General features: G+C 58.3%; 1 protein-coding gene and 1 long non-coding RNA gene across 2 annotated transcripts in view; one reads left to right on the top strand and one right to left on the bottom strand.

Moving 5' to 3' along the window:
- The window catches only part of LOC118916387 (uncharacterized), a 37,147-nt gene extending 32,213 nt beyond the window's left edge, over positions 1-4,934 (bottom strand). Inside the window, exon 1 of the long non-coding RNA XR_008993041.1 lies at positions 4,571-4,934. This is a non-coding gene — a long non-coding RNA (uncharacterized LOC118916387). The remainder of the gene's footprint in view (positions 1-4,570) is intronic.
- A 1,164-nt stretch (positions 4,935-6,098) lies between these two features.
- LOC130680029 (ral-GDS-related protein-like) lies at positions 6,099-11,735 on the top strand. Its single transcript, XM_057489972.1, has 9 exons — positions 6,099-6,467; positions 6,607-7,130; positions 7,887-8,102; positions 8,414-8,517; positions 9,004-9,073; positions 9,802-9,867; positions 10,214-10,282; positions 11,146-11,267; positions 11,376-11,735. Exons 1-9 carry the CDS (start codon positions 6,149-6,151, stop codon positions 11,461-11,463), a joined length of 1,578 nt encoding a protein of 525 aa, XP_057345955.1. The 5' UTR covers positions 6,099-6,148; the 3' UTR covers positions 11,464-11,735.
- Positions 11,736-12,798: the final 1,063 nt, after the last annotated feature.

Below are 12,798 nucleotides of genomic sequence, written 5' to 3' on the forward strand. Positions count from 1 at the left end.
CGCTCAGGGCTGACCCCCTGGGAGGAACGGGATTTCAGCATCTGAAGCCCTGGCCCCAGCTACCTGTGGCTGAGGACTGAGTGCTGGCTGAGAGTGCTCGAAGAGTTGTGGCACCGTTCTTTCAGTGCCCATAATACATGGAACTGAGGCGATCCATTTGAAGCTGCCTACTGACGATACTGGAGTGCTGATTGGCCTTATTCCAGCTCAGGAGGTGGCTATGAGTTATTCTTTTTTTTAAAGCCTTTTAATTTTTTTTTTATTTAAAAGCTTCATTAAAAAAAAAACTCTTGACACCAATTAATTTTCTTATTGTAGTAAAACACACAGCGCGAGACCTACACAACAATGTTCAAGTGTACCATATTACCTATAAGCACAACATTGTACACCAATTGTCTAGAGCTGCCCTGTGTGTGACAATACGCTTTTTCTTGCTGATAATTTTCAAAATTATCGTTGTGACCTCTGTGAAAGGCGATTAGGAGTAAATTCATGTATTTAATGAAAATACAGCCTAGCCTGAAAAATTTTAAACATTAAAGTAAAACACAATCCACTGATGGAAGAAAATTATGCAAATCATGTATCTCATAAGGGACTTGAATAGAAAGTATCTAAAGACCTCTTAAAACTTAATTATAAAAAGTCAAATAACTCAATTTAAAAACAGCAAAGGTTCTGATTCACATTTTTTTTGAGGAAGACATGCAAGCGGCTCATGAAAAGACCCCATTAGTCAACGAGGAACTGCAAACCAAAACCCCAGTGAGATACTACTTCATAACCACAGGGATGGCGAGAATCAAAAGGTGAGATAATAAATGCAGAAATATATGGAGAAATATGAAATCTTTATATTCACACTGATGTGAATATAAAATGGTGTAGCCATTTTGGAAAACAGTCTGGCAGTTCCTCAAAAAGTAAACCTAGAAATACCATATGACCCATTACTTCCTCTCGTAGGTATATGCCCAAGAAAAATGAAAGCATATCTTTGGACAAAAAACTTGTACATGAATTTTATAGCAACATTATTTATCATAGTCAAAAGCTGGAAACAATCGAAATGTCCGTTAAGGCATGAATAGATCAAGAAAGTGTGATATATCCGTACAGAGGAATATTATTGGGTCATAAAAATTGTTACATACCAAAATTCAGCTGAGTGAATCTGACGATTAATTGGTTTTATTCAGCCATTCACTAAAAACAGGCATTATCCCATGTTCTGAAGGGCTGTAGGGAAGGAAAGGCTTTTTAGGAAAGAAAAGATACTTTTAGGCTTAAGACACCTTTCTGTGGGAGTCTACAGGGCAAATTACCTCACTAGTGATGACTAGCAATTCCAAATTGACTGATTAAGATCATAGTCTTGAGATAGGCCAAAACTACAATAGGTTAGGTATTAAGTCTTCCTTTATTATTAAATATCGGCTTATTATTAAGCCCAGATATGGGGCTTAGCCTGAGTTACCCCATCTTGGGCCTGCTCCTTTTTTTTAAAGAATGAAGAATTGGTATTAGTCACAACATGGTTGTACCTTGACAAAGTCATGCTGAGTGCATAGGCTGTTGGGGAAGAAAAGTTCAAGGTTCTTCTCACTGGTGCAATAATTAAACTGACATTAGACAGATAAGCAGAATATCAAATTTAATTTTGTATGCATGGGAACCCTTCATACATGAGAGGTTCAAGGATAAATAACATGAGGTATTATTATACTGTGTAATATATACTATTTAATACATATATTAAAACAGATAAAATGAGGTGTGTATGTCATCGAGCTAAGGAGTGGGGCAGTAGGTCTGGACATAAAGGCCTCTGTGGGTCCCCTCTTCTCATTTCCCCAACTTGTCCATGTGCTAGAAGTGGGGGAGGGGCTCTTGAGAAAATTCTGCATGCGAGTATTAAATGCAAGGCTGCCGGCTCCAGGCAGTTGCAAGGAGACACTCCCTTGCTGATTCTAACAGCAACATTTGCAGAATTTGAACACATAAGCCAAGTCCACTGGAAATCTGAACCGCAGATGGCAGTTCCTGTCTTGTCAGCCAGCACTGATATTCCAAGAAACGCTTAGAGCTGTTTTTTTCAACTTGTGGCTATCTTCGGGGGAATAAAGTCAGAAACTCTCCCTCAAGGCATTTCAGATTCTGTTTTGGGGCTGCTCTTAAGGGAATGTAACAGTTAAGAGATAAATTTGTAATAGAACAAAAGGGGAATCAAATCTTTGTTCAAAACTGAACACTAACATTTACTGGAAAGTGAACTCAAACAGCCCCAGAAACTTTGTCCACTAATGGGCGGGGGTGGGGCGGGGCGGCAGTTTCTTCTTCTTCTCTAGATTTTCTGCGTCTGAGGGTCAGAGTTAAAGCTGAAAGCTGATTTTGTTCAACCCCAAGCATCCAGTGCCCGGGGACTGAGGAGGAGCAGAAAAGAAAAACAGAAAGCTAGTGAATCGGTGCAGGAATGTCTGCTTGGGCCCTTGCAAGCAGCCTACCTTCATGTGTCTGCACCCCAGCCCCTCTCCCACGATTTCCCCTCGAAAAGCCCTGACCGCTTGTGTGTCGGGAGGACGGTGGTTCTCTAAGGCAGGAGCCTGCCACTCCCTCGCTTGCTAGCAAGTCAATAAACTATTCTTTCCTTTCCTCAAAACCTGGTCATTGTGTTTTGTGATTTGATCTCAGGGACGAGGACCCGGTCTTGGTATCAGGAGCAGCACCCCCCCACCCCGACCAAGTGCCCGCAGTGCCGCTCCTTCAGTGTCAGAGGCCACAGGGTCGAGCTGTCCAGGGACGCAGAGCTCCCGGCTTCCTCCTTGCTAGCCACAGGGGACTGTGCCGGCCAGGAGTTCGTGCTGTGTGGCAGGTCAAGTACAAGCCTCTAGAACTCCCTCTGAAGTATATATTGAAAGCAGTAATGCCTTCCAGGAGAGGATACAGACTGGAGTTACCACCACGGACTTGAAAGATGTTGGGGTGGTGATTTCCACATACCCTTATTGAAGTCACTCACGTGGCCTACTCAGAAAACGGATGGATGTATCTTGGAGATGACTGTGCATGATGGTCACCGTAATCGGAGTGTCTCAAATTGCAGCTACTGCTGCACATGGGGCTTCATCACTTGATCCCCAAGCACCCAGTGTGTAAGTATTGGTCAGGAAAATGCTCTTTGTTCTCCTCCTATGAGTAAAGACCAGCAGGGCAGTTAGCTTTCAGCCGGCAAGGAGAGAAAACTATCTCAGAGGCATATCAGACCTCCAGACTTAGGCTGTCATTTAGTCAGAAGGAACCTTCATCTCCTTTTCCCTCCAGAAGATGTCACACTGGCCCATCCCAGTGATGGTACTAGGCTGACTGGACCCAGTGATCAGGAAGTACAGCTCATCTAGGCATATTGATAGCACAGTCACGTGTCAGAAGGTGGGAAATAAATCCAACAAAAATTCAGGGACCTTTCATCTTAGAGAAGTTTCTAGAAGTCTATCGTGTGGACATGCCAAGCTCTCCTAAGGTGATGAATAAGGTGCTGTACCTGGACCCCTCCTCCACCCCCCACACACAAAGGGCACAGCAGCCTGGTGGACCACCTCGGATTTCAGAGGCAGCATAGACCTCATTTCCAGTGTGCTACTCTGACCCATTTACTGTTTGGTCTGAAAAGCACATAGTTTGAGAGCAACCCGGACCTTTGGAAGGTGGATGCCAGTAGATGGCAACACCTGTATCTCCTCTCATTGCTGCCCCTTCAAGGTGCACACCTGAAAACAGCCTAGCGTGAGACCGACTTGCCCAAGATCACAAGGCACAGACCCCGGCCTGACTTGCGTGCTGTTCCACGCTCCATGCCAAGCCTGGTTGGCATTCTTCCATCTCTGAGTCTGTGCGTCGCACACACGTGACACCAGCCCCCAGGAGCTGGAGGGGTCATCCATGTATCCCTGGGGATGTCCCTAGGGAGGAATGTCTGGCATGACCCTCCCTGTGCAGGTTGGGACATTGGGCAGCTGCTGTGGCTTCAGCAGGACAGGGAACTGGTGACAAAAAGCGGCCTGAGCTCAGCTCTTGTCTCCTCAGAGCTGGGACCCTGGTGTCACTGCCAAAGAGCGAGGGGAGGGCTCTGGTGGAGATCTGTGTACTCATGCACGGCAAGGGCCAGGAGGGTGGGCAGTCAGCAGCCCAGAGGGGCATGTGGGCGTGTCTGAATGCAGGGAGGGGCCCAGGAAATGGACCCTCGAAGAAGTGATGTCACTGAAGACACGCCCAGTAGAACCTGAATTGTGACCCGGACGGAACCCAGCTGCTGGTCGCAGACCCCAGTCCTGCTCACTTGACCGGAGGCGCTCGACAGAGCAACATGCGGTCTTGTTGTGCGGAGCCTTCTGAAGGCGTGGGAGTCAGGGAAGCCGAGAGGGAGAGTCTTCCTGCTCGCTGTGGGCGTTGGCTGAGAGACCACCTTCGCCTCTGTCTGTGTGTCCCGAGGAGCCCCGAGGTAACACAGGGCAGCCCAGAGCGGGCCACTCCAGGGCCAGGCCACAAGTGTGAGCCGTCCCGGGCTGACCTTTCCCCCGGCTCCTTGTGTGTGTGCGGTGGGTGTGGGGCATGGGGGGACTGAAGGCTGGGCAGGAGGGGGCGGTGAGTGTGGGGACCAGGTACTTCCACCCACATGTTAATCCTGAGCCCGGGGGGGTGTCCTCTTCTTCCCCCAGGGACTGGAGGTCTAGGCAGATGGCCCTGTGTGCCTGACCTCGGGGGCAGGGTTTGGGTTCCACATTGCCCCCTGTGGGGAGGTCCACGCAGCCCCGGTTGCCTCCTACCCCGCTACCAGGCTATGGCTTTGAAGAGCTCCACACTGGGGAGTGAGGAGGAGCTGATGGATGGATTTACCTACTCCATCTCCCTGGACCTGGGGCAGGCTGCCTACACCCCAGGACTGCCCCACGAGATTGGTCAACAGACCCACTCCAGAGGGCCTGTTGGAACCTCGCTCCCGGGGGCAGTCCGTGCCTCTCCTTGCTTGCATCCCAGGGGGCTGGGGGCTCTCGGGTGAGCTGCAAACCTCCCTCCTGGTGGTTCCTGGGTTTCCCACTGACTATCTCCCTGCTGCCCCCCTCAGCGTGAACCTGAGCCATCTGTCCATGGGACTGAGGTCCCCAAGCGCAGGGCTCCCCGGACAGGCGTGAGGAGGAAGGGGAGAAAGCGCACGGCACGAGTGGAACCAGCTCCAAACACCAGCCGGAGCGCTCCCGAGGCCACTCTCCCTCCCGAGGACGCTGACCAGCCCACCATGGGCCAGCGGCTCCCCCGGTGAGCACCCACCCCCTCCTCGGCACAGTCGGGCCTCTGCCCACAGCCCGCGGTGTGTCTTGAGTGTCCCCACATGTGTCTGAGCCTCAGCGTGCTCCTCTGACGGGCAGGGTGGCTGGCGACCAGCCTGCTAGGGTGCCCATGGGGAACATGGGAGGAGCTTAGAGGGGCTCCCCTGGCGCCCGGCAGTGCAGAAAGGACGGCCGGCCAAGCTGGGCCACTTCGGGGCTTACTTCTCTTTACCCAATGAAAAGCCTTTGGCCTCACCCGTCAGTGGCCTGAAGCCTGGCTCACTTGGAAAAGCACATGGAAAGCAGCCTTTGGAACGGAGGCTCACGATTCCCTGTGGCTGTGCCCGGTCCTTGTCCTCATCATGGCCACAACGAGGGACCTCTGGGGACAGCAGAGGGGTACCTGGGAAGGTTCGGGTAGGACTTCCTTCAGCCAAAATAGGTATGCAGCACCCACTTTGTGCAGACCCGTTGGGGTCACTTAGCATAACTGAGTGAAGGAAGCAGACACAGTACTGGGACCCCATCCCGTGTGGAGTCGGGCAGTCACTTCAGGCGTCATCCGCAGGTCACAGCCGGGAAGCATCACGGGTGATACCCTCACGGCCTCCTCATGTAATAGGGGGCATGACAAGGGGCCAGAGGAGGATCTGAGAAAGTGAGCGTTCACTGGGCCAGGAGGGGGCACTGCCTATGTGCACAAAATGGGTGGAGGTGGCGTTTAGGCCTTGGGGCAGGGAGAGCCCAGCAGGTCACTCATCTTTGGATTCCCATGGGCGGGCTGGCGACTGGGGACTTCCTAGTCGGGAGCATGGGAGAGGATGGGGTCCCAGGAGAGACACGCAGGGTCAGGAAGGGGGAGGGGCAGGTGCCTGGACAGGCAGGGGAGTGCACAGCGGCCAGGCCCACACAAGGGTGGACCCGGAGGGCAGTGTGGCTGGAAAGACCAGGCTTCTCACTCTGCCACCCCCAGGCCTTACCCCAGCTGCAGGATGGGACAGGCTAGGCGCCTTGCCTTGGAGCCCGAGCATGTGCCCTGCGCCATCAATGCCAGCCAGCTTTCATCCACCCTGGTGGGCCAAGTCCTCCACCACTTGGTCCAGGAGGAGCACCTGGGGCCCACGGTGGCAGAGCTGGAAGGTGAGGGGCTGCGGCCAGAGGACCATGTAGGGTGGGCTTCCCGGACTGGGGTTCCCTTCAAGGCAGTGAGGGCTCTTCTGTCATTGTGAGGCACGGGGAATCAGGCCCGCGGTGACCCTTCCTCTGTGTCCTGCTCCAGAACCACGGCAGATGCAGCTGGCTCCAGAGACACGGGGAGGGCCGGCTTTGTGGCTAGAGCCCGTCCAGGAGCTCCCTGAGAACCCTGTGCTGGAGCGACGGCCGGTGTCACCTGCTTCCGCCCCTGCAGAGCCGGAGGATGTCCCAGCAGTGGCCTCAGCCCAGGGGCCAGGCCCTGAGCTGGAGCCCCGTGAGCCCTCGGGCCTGGGGCCCAGGGCACTTGCTGGAATGGCACCAGGTGTGGCAGAGCCAGGTCCAGGTCCAGAGCCCACCAGCCCCTGTGCTGTGAGCCCCTGGGACATCCCAGGACTGGTCTCAGGCCCCGAGCTGGAGCCCCATGAGTCCTCGGGTGCAGGGCCCGTGTCACCTGCAGGAATGGCACAGGGCCTGGCAGAGCCAGAGGTGGTCCTGGAGCCCACCAGCCCCTGTGCCGTGAGCACCCGGGATTTGCCGAGGGAGAGGGTGCGGACCATCCTGGCGTTTGCCCCACGCCTGGTGGCCGAGCAGCTGACCCTGATGTGTGCGGTGAGCGGAGCGGGCTCTCGGGGTCGGGGGTGGGCCTTCCCTGTGTCACGGGCTGCCCCAGACCTGCCCGCCCCTGACGTGGACTCCTGTGATGTGGGCCCACGTCCCAGCTTCCCCACGGACTCACCATGTGCCCTGAGAGACGCTCCTCACCCCCAAGCCCTCACTGACCACACGGGGACAGTAGGGCTGGCCCTTAGGGATCCTTGCAGACCAATGAGGAGGAGCGGAGGGAAGGTGGGCAGGGCCTGGCCGGGCAGGGAGGGGCAGGGCAGGGGAGGGGTGCTCAGGGAGGTGCTGCCAGGGCCTGAGGTACTCGGGCCATTGGCCTGGCAGGCTCCTATGGCCTCCGCACTTCAGAGGCCCCTGCCATGGACCTGACTGCGTGGGAGACGCAGACACCAACAAAGGCCCTGGGTGGAGTTGTTTCAGGGGAGACTGCACCTGAGTGGGGAGCGGGATCCACGGGGTGGCAGCATGGGAGGCAGATGCCCCAGGCTGGGCAGGCGTGAGCTGCCTTGTGCCTCAGGGAGGACGTGAGTGAGGGTCCCTGTGAGCAAAGCCCCTCTGTGCCCCATCACTGTGGGGTCCTGTGCATCCGGTCCTGGGCGCCTCAGTGGACGGGGTCTGGAGTCCGGACGGCCACAAGGCTCACAGCACGTCCCCAGCTGCCTGGGCCCCAGCTCTGACCAGTGACCCTGCCTGGGAACAGGGGCACCAGGGGCACAGCTGGATGACACCTCTTATCATCCCCAGGAGCTGTACAGTAGGGTTGAATGTGGTGAATGCAAGGTCTACGTAGAGAGACAACCACTGAGGGAAGCCATTGTGCTCCTGGCCCCCAACATCCTTAACGTCATCAGGCAGTTTGGTACCACGTTTCATTGGGTCATCTCCTCCTGCCTGAGGGCCCCGAGCAGGATGGCCCAGGACAGGGCCCGAGTGGTGGAATTCTGGATCCAGGTGGCCAAGGTCTGTCATGGGACGGCCCCCGGGGTCCCCTCCTTGGCCAGCTCTCAGGATGGGTGCCTGCGGTCTACCCTGCACGGTCCCTGGGGCCTCCTGCCAGGGGCGTGCGGACCTGGACTCGCAGGCCCCGGGGGTGGGACAGCCATCCCTGGCCCCTTCCTTGGGTTGAGCCACAGTCCTCCACCCAGGAGGGCTGCTCACCAGGTACCAGGTGTGCTGGGCTCCCTGGGTGTCTGTCTCCTTAAGGACAGGAGTTCATGGGGGGACAGAAGCAGAGAAGCAGGCCACGCTCTCAGCTCTGTCTTCCCTCCCAGGAGTGTCTGGCTCTCAGAAATTTCGAGTCCTTCCGTGCCATCATCTTCGCCCTGCAGCGCCCTCCTGTACGTCGCCTGGAGAGCACCTGGGGACATGTTTCCTGGTGGGTAGCCCTGTCCCTGGGACCAGGGCACCTGAGTGGACAGGGACACCCCTACACCTTGCAGTGTCCCTCAGTGGGCTGGGACTTCCTGGGAGGCGGCAGAGCCTAGGGGCGGGGATGGCGGGCTCTTGGGGGCCCCTGTGGGGTAGGCCACGGGTACCCCTGCAGGAATCAGTTTCCTGCAATGTTAGGTGTGGGTTGAAGCCCATTGGAGATCTTGAGCTTGTGCTCTGCAGCAGGAGGTCTCTGCCCCAAGGACAGCGACCTTGCCCAAAGCAGATTCGCCCCTGGGAGAACTGGGAATGGAGGCCCCGGGGGGAAACATGAAGCCCCCTCCACAGGCCACGGATTCCCCGGAGCTCAGGGCCATGGTGGAAAGCCTCCTGCGGGCTAGTGGGCCTTCTAGGATCTCCAGGAAAAGGGGTCGGACCCGAGACTCTCCGCCTGCTGGCCACATGTGTCCCTCCTCCTCTCCCCTCCCCATAGGAAGAGCTCCTGGATCTACAAAAAACTTAAAAAGAGGAACAAGGGGCTTAAAGGGAAGCAGCTCCTCAAGGTAAATGGGGGCTGGAGGTCTGGAAGGGAGGGGTCCCTGGGGCAAGTCCTCTGCCGCGCTGTGGCAAAGCTTTGGGGAAGACTCGAGGAGTGCAGGGTGAGACGGGGAAGCTGATGGGGAAAGTAGGGTCCCCCAGGCCTATGAGGGCCTCGTCTGTCTCCCTCCCTGGCTCCACTTGACTGTGGGCCTGGCATCCAGTGAGGACCCAGGGGACAGACCCCCGGTCAGGGCTGGGGATGGCGTGGCGTCGGCAGCAGGGTTGGGGCCTGTGGCTGAGCAACGTCGGCTTGTCCCCTGGGTCCTCTGAGCCTGTCACGGACCCTCTGTGGCCTCGGGCTCCTCATGTGCACATGGAGGGTTGCCGTCACCCTGGGGTGTGGGCCTCCCTGGTGAGCAGGGTCCAGGGAGCCCAAGACGCGCTTCAGCTTTGTGCACCCCCCTGGTCATGTGAGGGGAGCCGTGCTGATAGCCGGGTGACAGTGAGGGCTCAGGGCACCCTGGGAGGCAGAGGGACCTCCCCTGACCCTCTCAGGGTGGCGGCCGTGGCCCAAGGACCCCCATGAGTTTGTGTGTGTTGGAGCTGGGGTCGCTCTAGGCTGAGAGCCTGCTGGAGGTGGGGACAGCGTAGGTGCCAGGGGGCTCGGGCGAGCCATCCATCCACCACGGTCTGGCTGTGGGAGGCCACGTGGGAGGGGAGCATGAGCACCTGAGTGTCGTGCACCTTGCAGGAGGCGAGGGCCATGTTGAGGCGATGGCCGCAGTCCCCCAGGGCATCCCAGGATATGAAGAAGCAGGTGAGCGTGGCGTGGCCAGGGTCAGGGTGGTGGGGTGACCCTGCACCTGCTCCTGGTCCCACAAGCTCTGAACTGCCAGCTCTGGTGTGACCAGGAGGAGGGCGAGAGCAGCTGGGTACAGGGGGAAGTTGGAGGACAGGAGCAGGGACCACAGGACCTGGGACTGGCCAAAAGCCAGCCCTGGGAGGGCCCGGGACGGGAGAGCAGGGCGAAGGGAGGGGAGGGAGGCAGCACAGGGTGGGTGATCCAAGGGAGCTGGGGGCTGCGGGTGTGGGGTTCAGGGGAGGCTCTGTGGGCACCCCTGCGGCAGGTGGGGACTCATCACCGCCCCACCCCGGTGGCACAGGGCATGATCCCGCCGCTCGGACTGATCCTGTACGAAGTCTTAGAGAAACAACAGGAACATCATGTGGACGTGAGTGATCCATCAGGGCTCAGGGGGGCAGGATGGTGAGCTTTAGGGAGGAGAGAGCCCCCAGTGAGCCCGGACCTCTCAGCACCAGCCACCCCCCTCCTGAGTCCCCCCTCCACCCCAGGACCTGGGCTTCTTGGAGAGGACTGCCAGAAGGACCCACCTAAGCCGGTCCTGGCCCCAGGGCAGGTGGGGCTGAGGGCTCCAGGGGGCAGCATGTGGGCAGGACTGGTCTCCCCGTCAGGCCCTGCCCTGGGGGAGGGATGCTGCTCCTTCAGGGCAGGAAGCACATCGGGGGGCTGGCAGTGCCTTCCCGCCTGAGGCCTCAGCTCCCCAGTGCAGTCCCCGCTTCTCGGTAGCCCCAAGCCCGGGCCAGGCCCGGGTGCTGTTTCCGGGGAGGCCTGCCCCTTGGAGGGCCCTGGCGGTCCTCCACCTTGAGAAAGGGTGGGGACGTTCCGGCCTCGTTCTGGGCTCAGGGGGCTGTTTCCGATGTACTTTGGCCGCCTTGCTGCCTTCCAGGGAGATGGTATAAAATAGAGAGAGTTGAGTGCCCAGCCATGAAAGGTGAGGGATGTAGTCAAGACCCCCTGGGCAGGACCTTGTCCGGGCCATCCCCTGGGTCTAACGTGTGTTGAGAGAGTTAAGACACGCGGGGCTCAGGACACTAAAGGCTTTGTCAGGTGGGGGATGGGGTGGCATCAAGGCCGCCTTCCTGGAGGAGGAGCTGGAGACCCAACAGTGGGAACAGGCAGGGCTGGATGGCATTGGAAGGAAGGCGGGTTTCCGTGAGCAAAGATCCGGGACCATCCCAGTGCCCCACTCCTCACCCCCCTCCTTGTCTGCATCCTGTCCTTCCTCTGCCCCAGGTCACTGACTTCCTAGAGGAGATCGTCACATACAGGTTCCTGGCCAGGCAGTATGACCTGGAGCCCAAGGAGCACTTCCTGTCCTTTTTCCAGAGACTGAAGCTCCTGCGTGAGGAGCAGAGGTGAGGCTGCCAGGAGTGGGGTGTGGGCTGTAGCTGCCGGCAGGCTCTGGGGGAAGGGCCCCCTGCCATGTGGCTCCAGGGGCTCACAGGTGTCCCTCTGTCCTGCAGCTACGGCCTGTCCTACCAGCTGGAGCCCCCAGGCCAGAGGGCAGGCAGAAAAGGACTGTTAAAGTTCTTCAGGTCCCTCAAGATTTAAACTTACGGGCCAGGGCCAGGGCCAGGTGAGTTTCTGGGCTGGGGCGATTGGCAGGGGGTGGGCTGTTCCCCAGCCTCAGGGAAGCTTCGGGCCATGCTGGGTGTGGGGGCGTCCTAAAGACGGGTGCGGCTGGGGTCCCAGCTCCACGGCCGACCAGTCCTGTCAGGCTGAAGGGTGTTTCCCCGCCCCCTCTGGGACCCAGCCTCCTCCTCTGTGAGTAGGTGACGCTCAGGAGCCTTCCCGAGACAGGGACTCCCTTGGTGCTGGTGATTGACAGGACCCTCCGCACAGGGTCCGGAGCCCAGAGGGCAGTGGGGACGGGGTGGAAGCAGGATAACGGGGGGAACCTGGGATAACCGGTCTCTTCTGATCACCCGTGTGGCCCTGTAGCTGCTGTCATCGGGCCTGCGGCCCTGCTGGTGTCCTGGCTGCATGTGGAGGAGAGCTGCTTCCCCTCCGGGCAGGCGGCCCCTGGCGCCCCAGGACCCCAGTCTGCTTGCTGCTCCTCCTGAGCCTCTGCTGGGGCAGCTGCTCTGGCACCTCCTCCGTCGGCCGCCTCGGGCAGCTCCCCCGGGCTGCCGCTGCCTCCTCAAGGACCCGTATGTAGCTGCGGTGCACCTGGCCACCTTCGTGCTGGGTCGTGCCCTCTGCTCGTGGCCCGTTGGACAGAGGCGAGCCGCCCCACCGTGTGGAGGCTGTTCCTCTTCGTGCAGGTGGCCTCCCGCCGTGACACCAACTCCTGCCTGGGCGCCGTCAGCCACCGAGTTCCAGGAATAGGTGGGGGCTGTCCTCACCAGGCCCGGCCTTTCCCGGGACGGACATAGACGCGGCGCAGTGCCGCGTGGGACCACGGCCTCCTGGTGCCCAGCGGAGGCATCCGAGGATGCAGGGGTGGCCGACTGTCGCAGGGTCCCGGGGCTTGCTTACAGGGGAGCCCCCGGTGCAACTTCCTCCTGTCATCCCTGAGAAATAGCCTCCCCAGGCGCAGTGTGGTCTGGGTGTTGTCTCTGAGGTTTATGGTTCCTGGGGGTTGGGGTCATCTCTGTGCAGAATGTAATAAATGCTGAACGGATTGCCACCACACTGCTCTTTCTTCTCAAAGCTCTGCCCCTCCTGCGGACTTCGTGTGCCCCAGCCCACCCCACCCCAGCCCTCAAACTCTCTGATGCAGGGTGCCCCTGACCTCCGCCAGGTTGTCCTCCATCCTCTGTCCTCCCCCCATAAGGTGCTCAGGAAGAGCAGGGTGCTCCAAGCCCCAGGGTGGCACACCTCGGCAACACTGTGGAGGCCTGTTCAAACGGAAACTGAACCTTCTTTCCTGTCACCTATAGATTA

The sequence above is a fragment of the Manis pentadactyla genome, chromosome 12 (genome assembly GCF_030020395.1).
Source record: "Manis pentadactyla isolate mManPen7 chromosome 12, mManPen7.hap1, whole genome shotgun sequence".
NCBI classification, from domain to species: domain Eukaryota; kingdom Metazoa; phylum Chordata; class Mammalia; order Pholidota; family Manidae; genus Manis; species Manis pentadactyla.